The sequence below is a fragment of the Varanus komodoensis genome, unplaced genomic scaffold, assembly GCF_004798865.1.
Source record: "Varanus komodoensis strain SLA01 unplaced genomic scaffold, ASM479886v1 scaffold8, whole genome shotgun sequence".
NCBI lineage: Eukaryota > Metazoa > Chordata > Lepidosauria > Squamata > Varanidae > Varanus > Varanus komodoensis.
This window is the reverse complement of record NW_025336481.1, coordinates 3127655-3151968: the sequence shown is the minus strand read 5'-3', so window position 1 is coordinate 3151968 and position 24314 is coordinate 3127655. Positions and strand designations below refer to the sequence as shown.

The 24314-nt window shown below is 52.5% G+C and overlaps 1 protein-coding gene across 1 annotated transcript; it reads right to left on the bottom strand.

The window, feature by feature from the left end:
- Positions 1-1918: 1918 nt before the first annotated feature.
- Positions 1919-19668, bottom strand: TNFRSF6B (TNF receptor superfamily member 6b). The gene is made up of 5 exons (XM_044455406.1): positions 19641-19668; positions 14658-14805; positions 10860-11235; positions 4682-4879; positions 1919-3786 (listed from the first exon to the last, which is right to left on the bottom strand). Exons 2-5 carry the CDS (start codon positions 14688-14690, stop codon positions 3503-3505), a joined length of 891 nt encoding a protein of 296 aa, XP_044311341.1. The 5' UTR covers positions 14691-14805; positions 19641-19668; the 3' UTR covers positions 1919-3502.
- Positions 19669-24314: the final 4646 nt, after the last annotated feature.

Sequence of the window (24314 nt, the reverse complement as noted above, 5' to 3'; positions counted from 1 at the left end):
ATTTACTTAAGTTATACTGATAATTTTAATCTTATATTTGTAAACCAATGTATTTTTTGTATTTTGTATTTAATGGTAATTTATTATGTGCTATTGTATTTCATTGTATTTTATCGTGTTGTAAGCCGCCCCGAGGTTTCGGCAAGGGGCGGCATAGAAATGTTATAATAATAACAACAACAACAACAACAACATTCTTTGGCATTGCCCTTCTTTGGGATGGGAATGTAAACTGACCTTTTCCAATCCTGTGGCCACTGATGAATTTTCCAAATTTGCTGGCATATTGAGTGTAGCGCTTTTACTACATCGTCTTTTAGGATTTTGAATAGCTCGGCTAGAATACTGTCGCCTCCGCTAGCTTTGTTGTTGCTCAGACTTCCTAAGGCCCATCTGACTTCACATTCCAGGATGTCTGGCTCATGGTCAGTGACCACCCCAACTGACCTTTTCCAAACCTGTGGCCACTGTTGAGTTTTCCACAGAACATATAGTCAATCTGATTTCTGTGTTTACTGTCTGGTGATGTCCATGTGTAGAGTCGTCTCTTGGGTTGTTGGAAAAGACCGTTTGCTGTGACCATCGTATTCTCTTGACAAAATTCTACCAGCCTGTGCCCTGCTTCATTTTGTACTCCAAGGTCAAACTTGCCTGTTATTCCGGTTATCTTTTGGCTTCCTACTTTAGCATTCTAGTCTTCCATGATGATAAGGACATCATTTTTTGGTGTTAATTCTAGAAGGTGTTGTAGGCCTTCATAGAACCAGTCAACTTCAGCCTCTTCAGCACCAGTGGTTGGGGCATAGACTTGGACTCCTGTGATGTTATTATTTTTTATTATTATTATTATTGAATTATTATTGTTGAATGGTTTGCCTTGGATTTGAACTGAGATCATTCTGTCATTTTGGAGATTGTATCCCAGTACTGCTTTTCCTACTCTTTTATTGACTATGAAGGCTACTCCATTTCTTCTGAGGGATTCTTGCCCGCAGTAGTATACCTGATGGTCATCTGAATTAAATTCACCCATTCCTGTCCATTTTAGTTCACTGATTCCGAAGATGTTGATGTTCAGTCTTGTCATCTCGTTTGACCACGTCCAGCTTGCCTTGATTCATGGATCTTACATTCCAGGTTCCTATGGAGTATAGATCTGTGCAGCACCGGACTCTCCTTTCACGACCAGATACATCAGCAACTGAGTGTCCTTTCGGCTTTGACCCAGTCGCTTCATTCTTTCCGGCGCTACTAGTACTAGCCCTCTGCTCTTCCCCAGTAGCATATTGGACACCTTCCAACCTGAGGGGCTCATCTTCCGGCGTCATATCTTTTTGCCTTTTGGTACTGTCCATGGGGTTTTCATTGCAAGGGTCCTGGAGTGGGTTGCCATTTCCTTCTCCAGTGGATCACGTTTTGTCAAAGCTCTCTGCTATGACCTGTCCGTCTTGGGTGCCCCTGCACAGCACAGCTCAGAGCTTCATTGAGCCACGCAAGCCCCTGTGCCCTGACATGGCAGTGATCCATGAAGGGGTTAGACAACATGGTTACCCTCAACTGATTTATCAAGCTAAGCTGATAAAAGGTGAACCTTCCCACCCATGGTGATGCCGGATCCAGTCACACCCCCAAAATATGAAGCTGCCCCACATGCTGAAATTCGCCCCACGTAATCAGGCCTTGTACAGCTGCAGCTCACTAGCGGGGCCGCACTAACGACCGCATCAAATTTGCTGCCGAGAGAAGCGGTTTTGTCCGCAAAGAGCAGTGCAAAACAGTTCCTTTGGACCGCCAGGGCCCCACTTGCTGGGGAGAATGCAAAAAGCCCCCAAACCACCCAGAAGGGCCCCCCGGATGGCCACTTCCACATACAAAGGAAGCAGAAAAGGAAAACCCAGATTACCACACAATAGGAACATTTTCTTTATGTATAAATGCATTTATTTTCATATACTGCTTAAATATAATAGAATCTCTATGTGGTTCACATACAAACATTAACATCATATTTAAAATAAACTTCCGTACAGTATGAAAAATAATTTTAGGTCACAAAAAGACCTAGCTATATGTGACCAGTACAAAACAGGGGAGGGAAAGCAGGAAAACCTGGGCGAATAACAGTCTCTTTGGTGGATGCCTGTCACATGGGTGCTCATCTTTTCCCTGAGCTGGGCGCCATTTTTCTTGACCCAATTTCTGGCTGGCTTCACTGACCACAGCATAACCAAAAGGGCCTTTCCAGAGCTGGAAAGGGCACTTGGGCATGACCAAGTCCAGGGCCCGCCACATCTCAACACTCCGCAGGGAGATCAGGCCTTGGCTGAATCTCCAGTTCTGCCCACTGGGAAATACCTAAAAGCTCTGGGAAATCCACTGGATCCCATCAGTCTCCTGGAGTCTCCTGGACATGGTACAAGAAGGGGGGGGGGGAACCAAACACACCTGTCCATCTACTTGAAGTGTGTCTTAAAGAGTCACATCTGACAGCTGGGTCCTCCCAGGGCCATCCCCTGACGGCCAAATCGATGGGTGCTAGGAAGATCCCCATCCATCGTGTGGGGAGGGTCCCGGACTGAGACTGTCTGCTCTCCCAGCCATCAACACCAGCCTTGGCATGTGGAGAATCAGAAGCACCACACCAAGCTTCAACAGGGGGGCTCGCAATGGGGAGCAAGCAGCCCCCCAGTTCTTCGTGGTAGGCACGATGCCTCTAGCACAGCTTCGGTGAAATGCCTGGGCCACTGACCAAGGACAGCATCATGCAATGATGCTCAGACACAGGTCAAGTAGAAGCCTTTCTCATCCTCATCAAGCAGAGGTTAACAGGCGTCCAAAGCCAGGTGAGGAGAGCAGCAAGGAGGCAGAAGACTGGTGGGGACCTTCCTGAGAACAGCAGGAAGACATTCTTCCTCTGGTCTGCATCCCTGGGACACCAGTGAAACCCTGCCAAGCCATGCCAGAAGGATGCCCAGAGATACCCTGGCTGCTTAAAGGGACCTCTCTCATGTCTTACTTGGCATCATCAAACTGATCTAGCCAGATTGCCCACAACACCTGCTAACTCAGAAGGCATCTAACGCAGGTGTAACTCTTGATTTGGGTGAACTGAGTCTGGGTCCATCCGGAGCAGGTGATCCAACGTTGGGTTGTCTGCATGCCCGAGAAGACAACTGCAAGACAAACTTACTGGCCATGGGATTGTTGCTCACCTTGCATACCGAGGATCAGACTTGCTGAATATTGTGTCAAAATTCTGCATGTTAAACTTGTTAATCTGGAGGGTGAGTTCAGGTACAAAGAGGATGACCAAAATAAACTGCAACAGACTGAAATTATTCTTTTTCTTTCTCTGAGATATACAAGTAGACTTGAATAACTTAAGGCAGCTCAAAGTGCAAACCGAAGCTACCATCTTACACATACTAAATTGGAAGTAAATCCCATTGAATTCAATGGTGCTTACTTCTGAGTAGACGTGTAGATGACTGGCTTGTTATCCTCATAAACGTTCGAAATGCTTATTGATCTTTGCTTTTATATGGTGCAGGTTCAAACGGGTGAGAGTTTCTTGAAGCTTTCGAACAACATAAGCTCTCCCGTTGGCATTTTTGAGCTGCAGAAGGAAGTTATGCAGCTCTACCTGAAGCTCCTCGGGGTTCTTTCTTGCGCCCCTGGCCGAGCGAGGTTCATTGCTGAGGATCTGCTTCAGGTGCAGCAGCCTTCTCCGCGACTTGATTTCGTAAGGCACAAAGTCTATTAAGGCCTCTTGGCAGTCGGCATTTTCTAGAGAAGGGAGGGAGGAAAACAATCAAAACCCAGTAGGAAGCGGCGTGCGTGGAAGACACACCGAGGTTCCTCACGGTCAACACAAGGGTCTTCATGTCATCCTATTGGGCTTCTGTAAGAATCAGTGATACTGGAGCATAATTTTAAACTGCAGGCATTCAGTGGCCCATTTTCTGGCCCCAAAAGGGTTCTCACAGATAATTATGGGTGAGGGAAAGGGTTAGTGTCTACACAGACAATATTCTCGGTCCAGCCTGAGGATATCTACAAGACGAGTTTAACGCAGCTGCACACTTAGGAGGAGTTCTCACTGAGGTTGGACCACTTCAGTGAAGGCAGAACGAATGTATGAAATCATTCCCTGATCACAGAAAGCAAGCATATCAGGAGGGCTATACTTCTCCCTGACTTGCTAGCTTTCTATGGGCAGGAATGATTTTGTAAGGAAGAGAATTCATTTTTATTTGTAATATTTCTATGCAAGCATTTCTTGATTTGGAAGTATTCATATTTTCTATATTGCAAAATGTTTGTAGTATTTCTATATTCTATTTGTAATATTTCTGTAAAATATGCAAGCGGTTTACATGTATGGGTTCAAATTGTATTTAAAATGCGATGGTGTAAGCTTCCACTGGCCACCTGAAGTAGATCTGTCCACACACAAGCTTTACACTGTAGGACTGAATAGGTGTTGCTTTAATTGTCCTGGCTCTCAGAACAGGGAACCCTGGGAATTGTAGTTCTGCAAACAGCACAGACTCTTCAGCAGAGGCACCATTACCTATTTACCAGGACTTCCTTGAATGCTTCTTGCAATAGCTAAATGAGTTCTATCCTGAGTTCGAAGGGGTGCCTTGTGCCCCCCGCATGCCTGGATGCAGTTCCTCACCTAAGCCTTCCTCTGAACCAGCCTTGCCCAGCTGGCAAGCCGTGCAGAGGGTATCATGGAACCTGGTGCCATGAACGTTGACCTCCAGGCCTTGCTCAGAGCAGTTCCGGTGCGGCTGGCATGAATCTGTGCTGGAAACGGAGGAGGAGAAGGTCCCTGGAGCACACAACACACACTTGGTGTCTCCATGTGGGTTGCCTGCAAGACACAAAACGGAGCATCAGAATCAGCTGCAAACACATGCTGACTATTTGTTTGCACTTATTTGACTCATGGAGGTAGTGACAGATTTAATTTTCCTGGGCTCCAAGATCACCACAGACAGGGACTGCAGCCAAGAAATTAAAAGGCGCTTGCTCCTGGGGAGGAAAGCTATGGCAAATCTAGACAGCATACTAAAAAGCAGGGACATCACCCTGCCAACAAAAGTGTATATAGTCAAGGCGATGGTTGTCCCAGTTGCAATGTATGGCTGTGAAAGCTGGACCATAAGGAAGGCTGAGCGCCGAAGGACTGAGGCCTTTGAACTGTGGTGCTGGAGGAGACTCCTGCGAGTCCCTTGGACCGCAAGGCGATCAAACCGGTCAGTCCTAGAGGAGAGCAACCCTGACTGCTCTTTAGAAGGCCAGATCCTGAAGATGAAACTCAAATACTTTGGCCACCTCATGAGAAGGAAGGACTCCCTGGAGAAGAGCCTAATGCTGGGAACAACAGATGGCAAAAGAAGAAGGGGGTGGCAGAGGATGAGGTGGCTGGATGGAGTCACTGAAGCAGTCAGCGTGAGCTTGGGTGGACTCCGGGAGAAGGTGGAGGACAGGAAGGCCTGGAGGAATGTTGTCCATGGGGTCACGATGGGTCAGACGAGACTTCGTGACTAACAACATTTGACTTGCATTCAAGTTAAGCCACTTTCAAGTGTGGAACCCTCAAACCTATACAGGAGCTATGCAGAAGAGGCTTGCGCAGATGGATCTCCTTTGAACTGGGGCGAGTGCCTCCCCAGGGGCACCACTGATGCATGTTCTTTCAGTGTGTGGGTCTGATCCAGCCGAAGCAACCCACCCCCGCAGATTCAAAGATACCCAGGAAGAGGCAAAACGGCTTGTGCTACAGACAGTAAGTCCTTTATTGCCTACGAATGCAGTGACGGAGCACTCAAAGCCAGGCATCCCTTCAGACTGCAGGGTGGGTGGAGGGACCCCGGAGGTGCTGAGCTGCCTGGACACCTGACCCCAAGCAGGAGGCTGGCTTAGTCTGGACATGCGATGGACCCGGAAAGCACCCAGCAGAGCCCCCGGGGAAGGAGAAGGAAGGAGCTTGAGATGACCTCGCTGTCCAAGTTCACCTTTATCTAACAGGGAACAGAGATGGTGCCTGGCGCCTGTTATCTGTGCAAGCCCTTACCGGACTGCAGAACCTTTCCAGGAAATGAAAACCTATTCTAGGCTGTGCTGAAAGCTCACCAATTTAAAGCTGCTGACTTCACGGGCTGTACGGGACACTGTGAAACTTTTGTACCAGGCTTCCAGTCAATCTCAGAACACACGGGGTTGCTGAAGTAACTGTGAAACCAAGTGACATTTCAAGTGTGGACTTTTTATGGCTTTCCTCAAAGAACGCCACGTATAGCCAAGCGAGAAATCTGACCGAGTGCCACCTTCTGCTTGGGCATTTTCAGATCCTCTGACTTTGCAGTGCAAGTGAGGCCTTAAAGGGCCCCAGAGGGAGCAATTCCAGGGCCCCAGACAGTGTCCCGGGGGACCATATGATATTTTGGATTCTCAGCCTGAGGTCAACATCATTCCAACCTCAGAGCTGCGGGTTGGACTGCCAACCCCATTCCCTCAGATCGGGAACACAACCTCAGAAAGAAGCCATTTCAGTGGGCTGGAAGAGGAGGGGATACACACTGGCAGGACAAATTCATGGAGCAAAGGGGTGCTAGTCCTCATGGCTTGAGGCTACTGCTACCAGAGGCGGAATGCTTGGGCACACCAGGTGCTGAGCAGTGTGAGTGGGAAGGTGTGGCGGCATTTAGGTTCCGGCTGCTCGTCTCAGGACGGATCCTGCATGGCTTTTCTTACACCCCTAGGGGGCTGGTGAGGCCAGGATGTGAGCCACCCTGGGGCGCCCTTCCTCCCTGAAGGCTTTCAGTAGAAAGGGAAAGAAACCATCTGAGAAAAACCAGGGCAGAAGGAAGAGGAAGCAAAGGCCGTCTCTGCCGCTCCGCCAACCCTGCCCAAGATAAGCACAGCCCTCCAAATCTGGGGGCTTCCGTAGGGCTGTGCCCTCCATTTGCCTGCAGCCGAAAGGTGCAGCACGTGGGCATCGGGCAGGGAAATTCCCAGCCTGCATTCCAGGCGTCTCCACTTCACATGCTTCGGTGATAATGCAGAATCTCCCACTGTGTTGCCAGGGGAGAAATCTCCAGCCAAGAAAGAAAAGTGAAACTGAATGTAAAGCCAGAGCACTGTGGAAATTGCTTCAAATCACCTGTTCAGCGAAGGGCAGGCAGCATAGAAAGTGTGAGCTGGAGGCAAGCCCTCCTACTGCCGAGAAAGGGCCAGCCGGGCCAGCACTCTGCACACAAGATCGCTCGCGCCGGAGGGGGGCGAGACCCCCTCCTGCCCAGCTCCTCAGCAACGGGCACGTGCAGGCAGGCCGCCTCTGGGGGGGGGAGGGGGGAGCATGTGGCCAGCAAGGCTAGTAGCCATGGAGAGCCTCCTCCATCCCTTTCAAAATTATTGTGGTCGGAGCTGCCTTGTAGTCTTGTTCATTTTGTCCAGGATGAGGAGGCCCTCCAAAGGACTGTGCCCAGTGCTGGGCAACCGAGAGCGGAGCTGGGCATTCGGCCCTTCTCCCGCCTGCCAAGAAACGGTGGCTCCGTGCTGCAAATTGCAGGGGGCTTTCCGAGAACGAATGGCCAGAAAAATCTCAGCTCCCCCTGACCCGCAACTCCTTGATGGGAGAGCGCCTGAGGCCAAGCAGCAGGAAAGTTGGCTTTGGGCTGGAATTGTACATGTCGACCCAGAAGCTTGGTCTTGAGGGCACCAGAAGAGCAAGGCAGAGGTGGGCTCAGACCCGTTCCGGTTGGCATTCACACCCTTCTTCTCGTTAGATCTCTCCTGTGAGCCAAGACAGGGAGGAGCAGCTGCAGCCAGCGCTCCCAACCTGGAGCCCTCCCACTGCTTAGGACTTCAGCACCCATCAGTCCCTACCAGCAAGGCCACTGGTCGGGCAGGGCTGGGGAAGGCTGGCTGAGAGCTCTGCACGGCAAGTCTCGCCAGTTCAGTCGCTCAGATGCGAGCAGAGGAAGGCGATGCTTCTTGGCCAGAGCGCTGCATTCCGTGGGGGGAAGCTCTTGGGAAGGTTCCTGCCAGCAAGTCCCTGGGCCCTTCAGTTCTCTCCCTGCCCCTGGCCCCCCGGTGCAGATTTCTTCATCGCTCTCCCACCACGAACTACTTCCTATCTGGTTCTCAGTCTGGGTGCAGGGGTTTCTCAGAGCCACCCAAGTTTCGCGTGTCCTGCATCATCCCGGCATGCCCGGCTCTTTCAGGCAAAATCACTCCTCTTGTGCACTTCCGAACTGCTTTGGCGAACTTGCCGGCTGCATCCAGCCTTGGAAAGCACTTTGAAGATCTCGTAAGAGGGATAATCGGAATGCAGAGCAGCCTTGTCCCTCAGACAGTCTCTGAGGTACTTCTGGAATGCTATCATATCCCCTCTCAAGCCTTCTCTTCCTGAGGCCGAACATACCCATTTCTCTCAATTTTCCTTGTAAGGCTTTGCCTCTAGTCCCTGAATCATCCTCGTCGCCCTCCTCTGGACCCTTTCTAGCTTTACGGCATCTTTTCAAACTTAGCTGCCCAGAACTGGACACAGGACTCCAGGTGAGGTCTGACTAGCGCTGTGTACAGTGGAACGGGTACTTCATGAATTTGGGAAGTGGAGCTTCTGTCAAGCAGCCCAAGACAGTGTTTGCCTTTTGCAGCCGCATCACATTGTTGGCTCACCTTCAGCTTGTGACAACCCCAAGTTCCTTCTCCTTTGCAGTATCGTTGAGCCACGTGGCGCATTTGGTCTCTTGCTCCCAAGTGGAGGACTTGGCATTTGTCCCAACGGAATTTCATTCTGCTGTTCTCTGCCCAGCACTCTGACTTATCACCCTGTGTCTTATCTCTGTCTTCCAGGATATTTGATATTCTACCCGACTTTGCCTCATCTGCACATTTAATTATCTTTCCTTACACTTCCTCATTTAAATCATTACTAAAAAGGTTGAAGAGTGCTGGTTCTAAGGAAGGAACCTACGGCACCCTCTCGTCACCTCTCCCAAGTTGGAGAATGTGCCATTGCTGAACACTCTTTGAATCCAATTTTGCAGCCAATTGTGGCCATGCCTAATGGTTGAACTATGTGGCCCACCGTTGGCTGGTCTGGTAATCAGGATGTCATGGAGCACTTCATGAAGGCTTCGCTAAAATCTAGGCAGATTATGTCCACAACATTCCCACAGCCCATCTGGGAGTTACCCAGTCAAAAAAATGAAATTAGAGTTGTCTGGCAGGATTTGTTCTTGAAATCTGTGTGGGCTTCTAGTAATTACTTCATTGTCTTCAAGGTGTTTGCAGACTGTTTGTTTTATAATTTGCTCTGTTATTTGCCCTGAATTTTTTTTCAGGGGTTGATGTCAGACTGACTGGTCTATAGTTTCCAGGCTTTTCTTTTTTTCCTGTCTTGCAGAGAGGGCCAACATTAGCCCTTCCCCAGTCATCTGGCACTTCTCCTGTCCTCCATGAATTCTCAAAGACGACAGGGAGCGGTTCTGTTGCCAGCTCCTTTCTGACTCGAGAATGGAGTTCATGGGGCCGGTGAGAAGACCCTTGACCAGTTGCCTGCCAGTCGTGGGCTGCCCTCCTGCCCCTTCAGCTTGACTACACCTTCATCAGGGGAGTTGTAACTCTTCTTCGAGGAGGAGGCCGAGTCAAAGCAGGAGCTGAGCACTTCTGCCTTTTTTCTGCCATCTGTTATCACTGGCACAGCGGCTAGCTGAGCTCCCTTCTCTTTGGACTGCCGTTTGCTTTGGACATCTTTGAGGACTTCTTTGCAGTGTGTAGCTCCCCTTGCTAGCCTCCGCTCATGCATCGCTTAAGCCTTCCTGGCATCATCTCTACGGTTCCTTGCGACCTGCTTTTCCCTGTACCTTGGCCTACCTTCCTCCTCCTATTCATGCCCCTTTTTATTTACAGATTATGTCTTATCTTTCTGTGAAGCCGCCTGGGCCTCCTCTGTTGTCGGCTTGTTGGAATTGTTTGTCGTTGTGCCTCCAGCATCGCCTTTTAAAGATATCCTACCCTTCCTTCTTGAGTTCCTTTTCCCTTTGATCTGCCACGGGACTTTGTCTGTCGCTGCCCTGGATTGGCTAAAGTCGGCTTTCTTGGATTCCAGGGTGCCTGTCTGGCTACATCTAGTTTTAGCGCCCTTTACTGTTGAGAATTCAAGGAAGGCATGCTCACTTTCTCCCAGAGCTCCCAGAGCTGCTACCTTGCCCACTATGTCCTCCCTGTTGGTTAGGATCCGGCCAAGCAAAGCTGGACCTCTCATTCCTATTTCTACTTTCTCCCGGAGGAAGCTGCCAGCAAGGGCTCCCTTGGAGGGACCCTGTTTGGCAGAGTTCGGCTCCCAGCAGATACCAGGAGACTGAAGTCCCCCATAACAATGCCAACCCCGAGAGCCTTTGCCTGCACCCACACGAGGGACCTGTGTCATCTGCCCGTCCCTCTGGGACTTCGTTTCTACTGGCTCCGGGAAGGGGTGCCTGCACCTGGAAGGGGGACCCCACGAGCCCAATGCACACCATTTTAACACGTCGTCACCCCAGGAGCCTAAAAGAGGGGTTGGAGCAGGGGTTCACTAGCACTGCACTTCCACCGAATCCCCTGCCTTGGGAGGCCAGGGAGGCCCCACGGGGAGAGGCTCCCAGTGACCGCTGCCGGCACCTTCCTTCCCGGAAGCCTTCCCCGCTGGCCAGCCGCGCCTCGGAGCCCCCTGCCCGATGTCCCGCACCCGCTCTTCTCTGCTCCAGCCCTGCTCCAGCGTCCGCTGAACCAGGAGGCCGTCCACAAAGGCTGGGCGCGCATGCTCTACACACACACGTGGAGGCAGAAGCCAGACCTACCCAGCTGGACCACTCCGGCCCCCAGCGGGCACGGGGAGTGCTTGATGCAGAAGTCCTGCTCGGCGTGGAAGCCGGCCTTGCACTGGCACACCCGGTTGTGGGTGCCGTTGCATGCCGACGCCTCCTCCTCCATCCGGTTGCAGAAGACGCTGCAGTAGAGGCAGCGCTCCAGGTAGTTCCAGTACTGCGTGTAGTGCTGGCCGGGGCACGGCTTGCACGCCGTCTGCCGCTCCCGGCTGCAGTGCTGCGCCACGTAGGTCCCCGGCGGGCACTGCCGGCACACGTGCCTCTCCTGGGTGTGGCGGTTCGTCCACGTGTAGGTGGGCTGGGAGAGGGACGCACGCAGGATCCACAGCAGCAGGCTGCAGACGACCCACTGGCGGGACAGAAGGAAGAACGCGGTTAGCGGGCGCCGCCGGCCCCAGCGCCTATTTGCTGCCCACTCGCCTTGGCCAGGCGGCACCCCGACTTCCCCTCTGGGGGACTTCTCGGGCGATGTGCCTCGGCACACCTGTGCACGCGTTTCACTCCCAGACACACGCACAAGGCTCGGCTGCTGGAGAGGAGCGCCTGTCCCCACACCCTCTTGCAGAAGGGCTGGCGCAAGCAGGCGCGATGCGAGCCGTTTACGTGAAGGGGTTTTACGTGTTTGAACCCTCTCACCCCGAGGAGGCCAAAAAGGGAGGGGCACAAATGATAAAATTAGATTGTAATTGGAATTTAATTTTAATCCTATTTTAATGCATATTTTTGTTTTCTTAATTATGACATTGCAGATAGCTCCAATCTGTTGTTAAACTATTATTTGGTGCTCTTGCTATGATGTGATGTTATTTATTATTGCTATTCTGGTTTCAACTGTCTAAATTGTACGTGCTTAAGATGTTTTATGCAGTCAGTTTTTATTCTGTAAACCGTCCAGACAGCCATGGGGCTATGAGACAGTATGCAAAAGTGTTAAGTAGGAAAATAAATAAATAAAATGGAAAGGAAGCTTATAGTAAAATATGTGCCTTCCAAAGCCTGGAGGGCAGAAGTCAGACAGTGGAGAGGCCGCATGCAGCAAGGTGCTCAGGCAGTTGTTCTTGGGGAGTGAAGAGGTGAGTCACAAGGACACCAAACTAGGGAATTCATTTCCAGGGTGGCCACTTAAAAGGCTTAATTCTTCTCTGTGCCAACAGGTCTTGCCAAGTGGGACGCTGATAAGCGACAACGGGGCATTGTAACCGAACAAACAGTTGCAAAACCATCTGTCCCGAAGATGCGGGTCAGAAAGAAAGGTCTGAGCGGGGTGGTCATGGCCCTTCGCTACAATACATTCTTAGTCTGCAGGGCTTCCCTGGCTCCATTTCCAGAAGCATGTCTGGCAAGAGGAGGAGACCTGGAAAGCATCCTGAATGTCCTGAGGTAGACCAGGGAGTCTTGGGGAGCCATGGTCTATCAGAGGCCATGCTGGCTGGGATGACAAAGGGTCTAATTCAGCAGGGAACATCGCTTGCTCTGCTCCTCCATATGAAGGATCTCAGAGATCAAAGACAGGTTTTTCTTTGACAGTATGTATGTGGCTCGGATGCTCAGACCCTACCTGGTGTGTCTGTTGGGGGCTTGCGCACTCTAAGCTGGAACGGCCGTCTGACTGTCTGAAATAGCTTCAGTTTGGCTTCACACTATGAAAAGCCTTTCAGAAGGTTCTGGTTTTAATTTCCCTTTAAATCCCTCCTTGCTAGCCATCTGGTATAACTTTGGGATCTGTTAATACCAAGTGTATTTTAACATGTGATTACAGAGTGTTTTCTTCATCAGCAAAATGTCCTCAAATAAAAATGGAAACAAGGAGGGGTGCTTCAAAGAAGTTAAACACTCGTCAGGGTTTGAGGACACTGTGCTCCGAAGTATCACTGTACCGGGGAACAAAAGGAGAGCATTTTTCCTGCTGCATTCCTCCCACATCCTTAAAAGCCAGCGTTCCACAAGTCAGTCCCAGCTATGGTCATTCAAAGTTAAGTAAGTCCTGTTTCACTGCCACGACTAATAGCTCTTAACAGATTTATATCCTTAGGGAGGCACAGCATTATAGGACAGAATGAAGCATTTCTCTCTAACCTTTTCAGCAGCCCCAGTTCAGAGAAGGTCTCATGGGCCATATTCCAGTGCTGGGGAGGCCACAGGCAAGGAGGTGGGGCTAAAATGGGATCCTGATGGAGCCTTATTATTTTTACATTGCACAAATATCCCAAGGTGGCTTACGCATTTGAGCCACACAACAACCCTGTGAGGTAGGTTGGCCTCCAGGGCCACTGGGGACTAGAACCTGAATCTCTGGGCTCCACAGTCCACACCAGACTGGTTCAAAGTGCAGAGCTTCAGGAAAAAAACAAATGCCCCCAAACCAGGGGGCCAACAAGCAGTTGGTGACGGCAGAGGAAAAACGGGGGCTACCTGGTGAGAGGGGATAACAGGAGTAGCTACTGAGAACCTCAGGTAGGGTGACTGGGTCCCCAGCCAGGCTGGACCTGGCCCAAACTCCTGAAATTGGATACCCCTACATTTGCTTACAATCTGTTCTGCTGAAGGTGCCAAGAGGCAGACAAGAAGCTGGCGAGCAGGACGGCAGCTCAGGATTGACAGGCAAATGGTCAAGGATCATCTAGATGGGCTGAATGAGCTCAGCTCTCCAGGGCCCAAAGAACTCCATCCCAGAGTCATAAAGGAGCTGGCAGAAGGACTCTCAGAACCGCTGTCTATTTAATCTTTGAGAAATCACAGATGACAGGGAAAGTGCCAGATGACTGGAGAAGGGGTCATGTTGTCCCCGTCTTCAAGAAAAGAAAACAAGCACAACAGGGAACTGCTGCCCGGTCAGCCTGACATCAGTCCCTGGGAAAATTCTGCACCAGACTATAAAGCACTCAGTCTGCAAACACCATGAAAGTGAGACTGAGAGTACCTGATCATTTTCTGAATGCATAACCTCCCGGATGGGAGTGCTGTGGACATAATCTATCTAAAGTGGACAGCCCTCTGAGTGGGATGGTGTGACTTGATGTCCTACATCAGCAGGGGTTGGACTTGATGGCCTTCATGACCCCTTCCAAATCTATCCTATGATTCTATGAAAGTGATGAAGTGATTAATAGAAGCCAACATGGATTTCTCAAGAACAAATCCTGTTTCATTTTTTTGATTGGGTAATCTCTCTAATGGACATAATCTATCTTGACCTCAACAAAGTTTTTGACAAATTGTCCCATGATTTCTTGATTAGCTAACTGGGACAGATGGAACAATGGTCAGGTGACCCCACAATTAGCTACAGCTAATTGACTCGATGAATGCTCATCAACGGCACCTTCCCAAACCGGGCAGAGGTGAGAAGTGCAGCATCTGGGGTCAGTCCTGGGCCCAGTGCCCTTCAACGTTTTCATTAATGACTTGGCCGAGGGAACAATCATCATATTTGGAGATGGCACAAAACTGGGTGGGACAGCTAATTGCCTGGAAGACAGAAAGAAGTTTCAAGGTGATCTTGACAGGTTACAGTTCACTGGGCTGGAAACAACCCAATGAAATTCAACAGGGACTAATGTCAAGTTTGGCACCTCAGGAAAGAAACCAAATGTATCCTTACAAGATGGGGAATCTCTGGCTCAACAGTTCTGCAAGTGAGAAGGATCTTGTGGTTGTCGCAGATGGCAAGCCGAAAATGAGTCAACAATGTGATGCGGCAAAGGCTATTTTAGGTTGCCTTCTGGCCCCTTCGAACGCCACTACTTTACGATTCTATGACCCTAAGATTACCTTTGAGGGGCTCCAAAAAGAATGCTGCTTCATATTCCTGAGAGTTTTCCAATTCTCTGTGGATCCCTTGGCGTTAAAGGACCCCACCACGCAGTCCGCTCAAGCTCCACAGGAGACCCCCCTCCCTGTGTCAGCTGATCGCGTCGTCCTGCAGGAGAAGAGCAAGGAAGAAGCAGAGACCCGATCAGAGGGGCCGGAATCCATGACGTCCCACCCCCTCCAATATGTCTGCCTGGGGCCTCTGAGGCAGCTTCCTCTGAAACCAGGTGGCTGGCAGTCATTTTAAACAGATCGTGTCAAGGCAACATAAAATAAATCGCTGAAGAAGAAAACCCAGTTTAGTTGAACATGATAAACGTGGCACTCAATGGCTGGTCGAGGCTGCGGGTCAAGGGCTCTTTCACATGTGTCTGTGCCCCCAGTTTTATTGGAATCTATCAAAAGCAGCACTAATGTGGTATCTTTCAAGCACCCAAACCCCATCCATTCTCTCTCTCTCTCTCTCTCTCTCTCTCGCTCGCTCGCTCTCTCTCTCACACACACACACACACAGTCATTTCATACAACCACCCAAAAGGTAGGCCAGAATTTTTATTCCCAACTCGTAAGTGGGAGGTAGTCCCTGTGCAGGAACAAGTCCCCTGCCTGCATAGTTTTTAGCACATGTTTGCCCCCGTCTCCCCCTACCTGGCAGCCAAGGATCGGGTCCGCAGACCCAGCGGGGTCCTATCCTAATGCATCAGCCTCCCTCAGCCTGGTGCCTCCAGGGGTGGAATGCAATTTCCATCATGCCCAGCCAGCACTGCAATATGGGGACTGCAGGCCAACACCTCGGAGGCGGAGGAGCTGGGAGAGGACTGCCGCGAGCCACATGGTGCCTGGAGCAAGTCTGTGGTTGGAGCAGGCCCTTAAACAGATCCATCTGCTTCACAGCTCGCACTTTTAAGCTGCTTAATCCTCCCAGCCCGCTGTTCCATTAAATGTTTTTTTTTTTAGATTATTTTCGACCCTCCAGGAAGCTTCCAAGTAGGCTCCCAGCATGACGCCATCAGTCGTAATTGCTTTTTGTGAAGCTGGCTGCTTTTGATCACGCCTGTCTCTGCAGCAGCCGCATGAAAAATCCCCGGCCATTCTCTAAATCAAAAGACTCTAATTATCAGTACTGTCCCGGCTGCCCTGCTAAGCGACGCGGGGCGCTTCGCCGTTGCAACCTGCGCCAAAAGTGACGTGACACGGACTGAAAGCGAAAGGCGCCGAACCGGGCGAGAGCGCCGTCCACGCAGGCAGCCGTTCCCGCTCGTGGCGGGCGAGACTACGCGCGCCCCGCGCGGACCCCCGTCGGGCGGCCAGGGCGACCCCCGCCGTCCCGCCCCGTGCGCGGAGCGGGAGGGATGCGCCCTGCGCGCACGCCTTCCCGGAGCGGCTTCCCCTGGGCGAGCCCCAGGGCGCCCGCGGCGGGTTAGCCGAGGACCGCGCAGCGCTGCCAGCCGGGCGGAGGGCGCGTCCCCCGGCGCTGCCAGGAAAGGGCCGCGGGGCCGGGAAGCGGCGGCGACCCCGCGGCCACGCAGGGGCGCCCGAGAAGCCGCGCGGGGGGCGGGGGGGGGGACGTGCCGGCGGGGCTCTGCAGTCAAGCGCCCACTCATTGCAATTTAATGCTGCTCCCGGCTGACGATTGGGGGGGGGGGGCGAGCGGGCGCGCGCAACATGCCGACCTATTTTAGCGCAAAGCTCTCGCTAAGCAAAAGCAGCATTTCAGACTTTTCGGCTGGGGAGCCACAAAAGAGCCAGACGAGCAGAAAGTGGTCCGCAGGCAGGGGAAGGCGCGGGGGTCCTGATGGCCAGGAAAGGGCGAGCCGCTCCTTGGGACCTCCAGAAGCCCAGCTCTGGCTTGTGGATGGAAAGGTCCCCCCCCCCAGCTCATGAAACCGGCGGGTTTCAAACAATGATTGAAGGAACAGCCAAAGATTTTTCAGTATTAATGTATCTGTGGTGTTTCTGGGACAAAAACAGGCATTGTAGTATTACCATTATTACATGGCATTTATACCCCACCTCTTGTCACAGCAGTTCTCACAGCTCTACTCTATCCTCACAGCAACGACAGCCCTGTGAGGTAGGATGGACTAAGGTCGCCCAGGGAGCTTCAGGGCTGCGAGGGAAGTGGTCCCCAGTCCCCCGAGCTCCCAACCACCACGCCACTCCGGCTCTCACAAAACTAATTACGGCGTTGAGTTAAAACGTTCAATATTTCTGTTCTAAACCACTGCAGTGCGTTTGCCCGCTGAGCAGTATATACATTTAATCAATAAAAGGCTGGCCACTGGCTCGAGAGCACAGGCTGGGGAAGGCTGCTCTCCCATGCAGAAGCCACTGTCCATAAAGGTTAAGAGCAGGCAAGAGAGCACACCTGTGTGCACACCTGTGAAAGACACACCAGCATCTCCCTTGGCCAGGAAGCAGCTTCCTTCTACCAGCAGTGCTTTCCACAGTATCACCATCCCGCCAGCGTAGGACAAAGTTTTGCAAGAGAGGATCGGATTGGTCCATCTGATGTGTGCTGTGTAGCCATGAGATTCTGGCTGAGCATCAAGATGTGGCTCGCTTCCTAAAATCTTAGAAGACTTTCCAATTTATTATTATGGCACCAGTCTTCACGGGCGGAATAAAAGAGGGTGCCAATTGCGGGGAAAGGCAGGAAGGAGCCCTCGATGTACAGCAGAAGAGTTTATTGAGCTCAAGATCTTTGGTCAGAGTAATCCCCCTCAAAATTTTACTTATTTATTTGGAACACTTATATGCCGCCCCATTTGCAAAAGCCTCGGGGCGGCTTCCAATACAAATAAATAACTATACAAATACATTAAAAATCTGGAGACATCTCGGCATAAATGTAAAAACAATAAGTAAAATAACAATTAAAATAAAACAATTAAAAAGAAATTACTCCGGAGCAACTGTTCTCAACCGGCTATATACACACCACCTCAAAACACCTGTTGTCCTCATCATTCTTAAGATGCAACGCTACGCAGGATTAGAAAGAAGCGTCTGCAACTCTGAGCATGCCACAGACTTTTTTTTCCATCTGGATATGCAAAGCATCGAGCCCTTGGTCTTTACGGGCTTTTCAAACATACATAGCTGGACTTTATTGTCTTCCTGTTTCACTTACATAAAATACACAAGAGTTCCTTTGTTGGTCCATTAAAAAGATAAACACAGAAACATAGAAACGGAGTGAGTCAGAAGATAAAGCAAAGCATGACCACAAGCTAAACCTGGGGATTCCTCTATTAGTGACATCAGTAAAGCTGAGGTAGATGTTGACATTACGCAACTTAATGCGTAATTTTTGTTTTGCTGCATTTTGCTGCCAACTGTTCTGAAAGCCCCAGGGCTGCCGGAGTTTGGGACCCTTTTCAGAGGAATGGGGGGGCTTAGGATGCTCAGCTGTCCCCCACATGCCCTGCTTTGGACTGGCATGCCACCAAGGTACACAGGAGTCCCACACCGTGTCTGGCAATGCCTTTTGCAGAAGAGCCTTAGTCTTTCAAGTCTGGTGCTCTAAGAATCTTTGGCAGTTTATCATAAAGACCCATGAACCAAAATACCGTTTAAGTATAACAACAAGCACAACAAAGCTACTTGTGCCACTTTCAAGATTAGCAAATTTATTCTGCCATATGTTTTTGTGGGCTTTAAAACACATCATAAAATGCATAGAATATTATGGAAAGTTTTGGCTTTACACAGTGCACTTGATTCGGGGTTGGGGGAAGAATTCTAAATATTCAGACTGCATGGAAGTTAAATATTGCACAACTGAAGGCAACGATCATATTATTAACTGTGTTCAATCACTGTACACTTGTTGCTGAGAATGCAAACACCCAGGGCCTGGCTTATTTAAGGGCAATTCACACTGCCCTTAACAAATTCAACCACACCCTGAATGACCCTTGTTAAAAATGGGACTCCCCTTTTGCATTTAATTTCCTTCTGACCTGTTGCACAGTCCTTCCCACAACATCCCATGACAGACATGTACGCCAACTTGAAAATCCCCAAATATTCCATGCAATGCAGCACTTCCAGCGACAGAGGCCATAGGGTACACCTGCGGCCTCCCCGCAATCCCAGGCGCACTTAGACAGCGGGGCGCTGTAGACAATCTCGCTGTTCAAACGCACCAGGACGTGCCCTCTACGTGGTCGTCGCTAAGATGCTGCACGGCCGCCACGTCCGCTGTGCAGGTGAGGACCACCACAGCCGTGCCGTCCACCACCCGAAAGGATGCGCCCTGAGCGCACCTGAGCGCGCTCTGGTCTTCGGCGCACGGCAACTCGGCGAGTGCGCCCTGCCAGACGCGCAGTCCGCGGCGGCCCTGCTCAGAGCCGAAGGGGCCGGCGAGCTGAGGACACGCGGGCTCTGGGGCGGGGGGCCGCTCGAAGCTGCTGGGGCAGGAACCCCCCGCCCCGAAAAAGCCTTTGCAGCGCAGCAGGCTCGGCGCCAACCGACGCCAGCTGCGTCCTGCGGGCCGCCGCCCCCCCCCCCCGCACTGCGCTTCCTACCTGGCGGGAGAGCGGCGGGCCAGCTGCCCCCGAGGGACGCGCGCGCTCCGAGGACGCCCGCCCGCCCGCCGGTTGGCCCCGCGCGACACGAGGCTCCCGCGGCCGCGACGCCCGTGCCTGCACTCCCGATCCACGCGCTGCGCACGCGGAGCCCGCGCCTTGCGCATCCGAGCGGCCCCGCGCGGCCCCCGCCGCCAGCAGGCACACGCGTCGGACCCCTCCCCACACACACAGACAGACAGAAAGCAGGACCCCCGCCCGGCCCCGGAGCGCGCGCGCATCTCCAAGCCCCCGGCGCGCCCGGGGCGCTTCGCGCTACAACGCGCAGCGCGCCCTGCCAGGCTCCCGGCCGGCTCGCAGCGCGCCGCCGCTCCGCCCCCGCCGCGCGCCCGCCCCGTTCCGCGCACGATACCTCGGCGTGACTCCTTCGCTGCCCGCGCTGCCGCCGCACGGCGCCGCGCGCCCCTTTATACGCCGGCGCTCGCTGCAGGCTCCGCCCCCTTTTTGGGCAGCGGGCAGCCGCCCTCCCGCCTGTGGAAAGCCCGTGCCCCGGCCGGCAGGTCGCCCCGGCGAGCCCCGCGGAGACGGACGGCGCGGGGGGGGGGGGCGGCCCGCTCAGCCCGCGCCCCGAGGCGCCGCCGGCCGGCGCTTGCGGGGGAATCCCAGGGGCAGGGCGGCGGCGCCGCGGCCCGCAGGAGGAGGAGATGCGGGCCGGCGCGTGCGATCCGGGCTTGCCCGGGCACAGGGATGCCCAGGGAGCCCGGCCGGCCGGCCGGCCGGAGGGTCATGTCCTCCGCCACCAGGAGAGGGTTCGCTGCACTGGAAGCGGGCTGGGGAATGCCGATGGCGCCCCTAAATCATGGGTGTAGCAACTGAATATTTTTATTTGTTCTGTGCATAGCCTGCTTTTTCCTGTCAAGGAGCTCAGGGCAGCACCCCAAACCTGCCTCCCCGCGCAACAACCCTGTGAGGCAGGTTAGGCTGAAAGTCAGCCAGTGAGCTTGTGGCCAGACGGGGACGAGAAGCCGGATCTCCGTGATCCCAGTCCAACACTAAGCCAGTGCTCCGCTCTGCCTCTCTGTAGCACCCAGCCCAACTTCCAGCTGGACCGAGCAGCTTTCAGTACAGTTCTCTAACCAACTGTGGATCCGCAGTTTGCCAGAGATGGTATTTCAATACAGAAATGCATCGAAAACGGCTGAAATCAAGCTAAATCACGGCAGCAGCATCCTCCATCCTGCTGAGATGATAATCCAGTTAAGAGCGAGCACAAAATAGGGGCAGAATATTAGGGTTCCCCTAATCCCTGGGAGGGTAACAGATGAAAGCTCCAAACAGATCTGAGGCCTTTGTGAAGCAAAGGCAAACGCAGCAGTCAGTGAGCCAGACTTTAAGGTGCCACAAGAAGTACTGGTTAGGAGGAACAGGTGCTTGGCTGGCAGGTGATGGGCTTTTGAAGTCTCCCTTTGGAAAGGGATCCCCAGGAGGCGAGAGATCTCTTCAGCCTGAAGCCCTGGCGTGCTCGGGCTCATCAGCATGGGACCCTGATTCTGCTGAGCAGGGTCTCAAGGACCAAACTTAACTTCTCGAGACCCTTGGTTGCCTTGGAGGGTGCGCTGAGGTTCAGGGAGGAGCCCTGGTTCTGTCCCCAAGTCCAACCCCCAGAAAAGGGCTCGCACGTTCCTCCCGTGAAAGACGGGGTGGCGCAGGGAGGCATGGACCAGGGCTGCGTCTGCCTGTCGTTTTCTGCAGCAGGTGGAGGAAGAGCTGCAGAGGTGGCAGTTCCATAATGCAGATCGCAGCCTGCTGGGCCACCCTGCTTTTTGGGCAACGCTGTCCTGGGCACCAGCACAAAATGGCTGAAAGGGGAACAGAGAAGTAACCTGGCTCAAAGACAGAGTGCACTGCAGAGGTCAGGTAACCAGCTCCTCTGTGCTAGGGTATTCCAGATAAGGCTATTTTTTCTCTCTCACCCAACTGTCAGTGTATTCTCTTTGCCCCAGTCCCCTTTTGCCTAAATTCTCCCCCCGTGGCGAGCTTCACTTGCATTCTCTTGCCCCCAGATTTCCAGCCACGCACACTGTATCTATGTAAACCTTGCATGCAAGCACATGTGTCATTTCCTCATCTGCCTTTGTACAGGCAAAACACATGATCCCTCTGAAACCCCACCTCTGAATCACCCTTGGGCTTCTGCTGCCTTGCCCACATGTATGCCGTCAGCCATGTTGCCCTCCCCGTGCCGCGTTCCTCTCCGTAGCCCCGACCACTGGCTTCCTTCCCTCTCATGCTGGCTTCCCACTGCCCGTTTTAGCTACCTCCTGTGCCAACCTAAACTGGAAAATGTTCCCCAAATTTCTCCCTGTCAGGAACTATGCCAGGGAAGGCCAGCCAGCAAGACCGAAGCACCTCGTCTTCCTGGACGCCTCGTCATGGGGTCAGGGACCGGAAGGCAGCGGCTCTCCCGGCCCCTTCTCGGACCCTGACGGCCGTGCGTGTGCACGCTGGCGGAATTCCTGGGTGTGCACGAGCAGCTGACCATTTTGGTGGGATAGGATGAGGAGGAGCTGAAGCAGACGAGGCTCAGAGCACAAGCAACGTGGAATAACAAAATTGTTGCTGCGACGGACAGTCTCTCGGTACCCGTCTGAGCCTGCTGTGGATGTGAGGAGTTCAAAGACAGCCGTGGGGCCCGGTTCCCCCCACCCCGGAGGGAATGAAGGAGATGGAGGGCCAAAACATCCTGAGGGAGGATGTGTGGAAAGGGAACGAAGGAAGCCAGCTTGCTGGAGAGCTGGACCCAAGGGCCCGTCGTCGCAGCTGCAGGCTGGCCCAGTTAGGGGCTCAGAGTGCAGAAGGCAGGTGCGCGCCCCTCCTTCCAGAAACAGGCCCCGAAGGGTAAAGGGGGGCAGAGAGGGTTCTGAGGCTTTGTGTATGCTCTGAGGCTTGTGTATGCTCAGAGTCTTCTTAGAACAAAGACGCTTGCAAGAAGTGCTGAAGAGTCACCGACGACACCAACCCCCTTCGAAAGCATCTTGCTCTCCTGGTTGGCCCGGGAACCTGTGAAAGGGGACCTTGGGAGCACTTCAAAGGCCTCCGCCTCTCCATGAGTTTCCAAAACTCCCATGGCTGAGTCCTCAAGGTTTTCTCCAGAATCCAAATCATGACTCTGCGAGGGCTGCTAAGAGTGCGGGTCAGGTCCATTCATGACATCCTGTTTGCTCGGTAGTATAAATGCAGAATCGCTGAGCAATGATGCATCGGATCACTCCCTTGAATCCGCCGCAGCCAGCAGCCATACCTTATCTTGGTACCCCTTAGGAAGGATCCATGGGGTGCCTAAAATTAACCCATGCAGGCTCTGTACAACTCATTCTTCCATCATCCCTCCCCACAAAGGAATATACATCAGAATAAGATGGAACACAATCCATTCAAACCCAAACACTTCCCATTTCATTAAAATTACTGGAAAAGTTAACTTTGCCGTCTCCTGTTCAAACGTATGGAACCCAGAAGTGCCCAGTTTGGCCCCCTCTGGGCCACACATGCTGTTATTGGCCTGTCTTTTTTCTTGTGTGGAACCCAAGAAAAGCTGTGTACATAGCTCCAGTTGAACCTCATAACAACAACCCTGTGAGGTAGGTTAGGCTGAGCGCCTGACTGGCCCAGACTCACCCATGGAGCATCCTGGCTGAGGACTAGAACCCCACTCTCCCAGGTCCCCAGTCCAACATTCCCCGCTCCGTATCCCATGGACTAGGAGTCCCTGCATAGATTTACTTCGGCTCATTCAGTTCCTGTAACACAGACTGGCTCACATGGCCTGTTCGTTGCTTGGGAAGTCTCGCCAAAGAGAAGAAACGCACTGAATGGGTCTGAGCGGAGCCGGCTGGTGCCGGAGGTCAGACTGGATAACCTGATGACACCCAGCTCTACCTCTCGTTCTCCACCGATCCAGGTGAGGCAGTGGCTGTGCTGAACCGGTGCCTGGCCGAGGTAATGGGCTGGATGAGGGCCAATAAACTGAAGCTCAATCCAGACAAGATGGAGGTCCTGTTGGTGGGTGGCTTGGGCCTCGGGATGGGGGACTTGGGCCTTGTCCTAAATGGGGTTGCACTCCCTCTGAGGGACCGGGTTCACAGCTTGGGAGTGCTCCTCAACCCTAAGCTGTCTCTAGAAGCTGCATCCCTTCCTGGAGAACAACTGCCTGGCAACAGTGACGCACACGTTGGTAACTTCCCAACTAGATTTCTGTAACATGCTCTACGTGGGGCTACCCTTGAAGACGGTCCGGATACTTCAGATGGTGCAAAACAGAGCTGCCAGGTTGCTGACGGGGACTGGGCGTTGTTCTCATATAACCCCAGTTCTCCGTCAGCTTCACTGGCTCCTGATTGAATTCCGGGCCCAATTCAAGGTGTTGGTTGTGACCTATAAAGCCCTTAACGGCTTGGGACCTGGTTATCTAAAGGAACGTCTGCGTCCATATATGCCCTCCCGCCCCCTACAATCGGCAGCGGATGCCCTTCTCCGGGAACCCTCCGTGAAGGATATTAGGAGGGTGAGTACCCGGAGGAGGGCCTTCTCTACGGTAGCGCCCCATCTATGGAATGCGCTCCCCAGAGAGGTCTGCCTGGCGCCGTCGTTATTTGCTTTTCGGCGCCAGGCGAAGACCTTTTTATTTAAAAGTTATTTTAACTGTTAATTTATTATTATTGTATTTATAGATTTTAATATATAGCCGAGATGGTACCAGTTTTTAAATTAATGATTGTATTTTTATGTATGTTGTGAGCTGCACCGAGGCTTTGTTGCGATGGGGGCGGCACAGAAATGTTTTAAATAAACAAATAAATAAAATAGATGGCCTGGGAGGCCCCTTCTGACTCGCTCTGTTTCTCTGAGTCCTCTGCAGGTGGTTCTCTTGACCATGATGCGAATCGCTTGATACTTATGACCTGCCTTAATGCACTGAGGCACCATCAGCAATTCACTCTCATTTCCACTGTATTTTCCCACCTGCATCCACAGACAAGCTTTTCCGGCATAAAAGCTGCAGTATTCTCCCACCTCAAGGAGACAA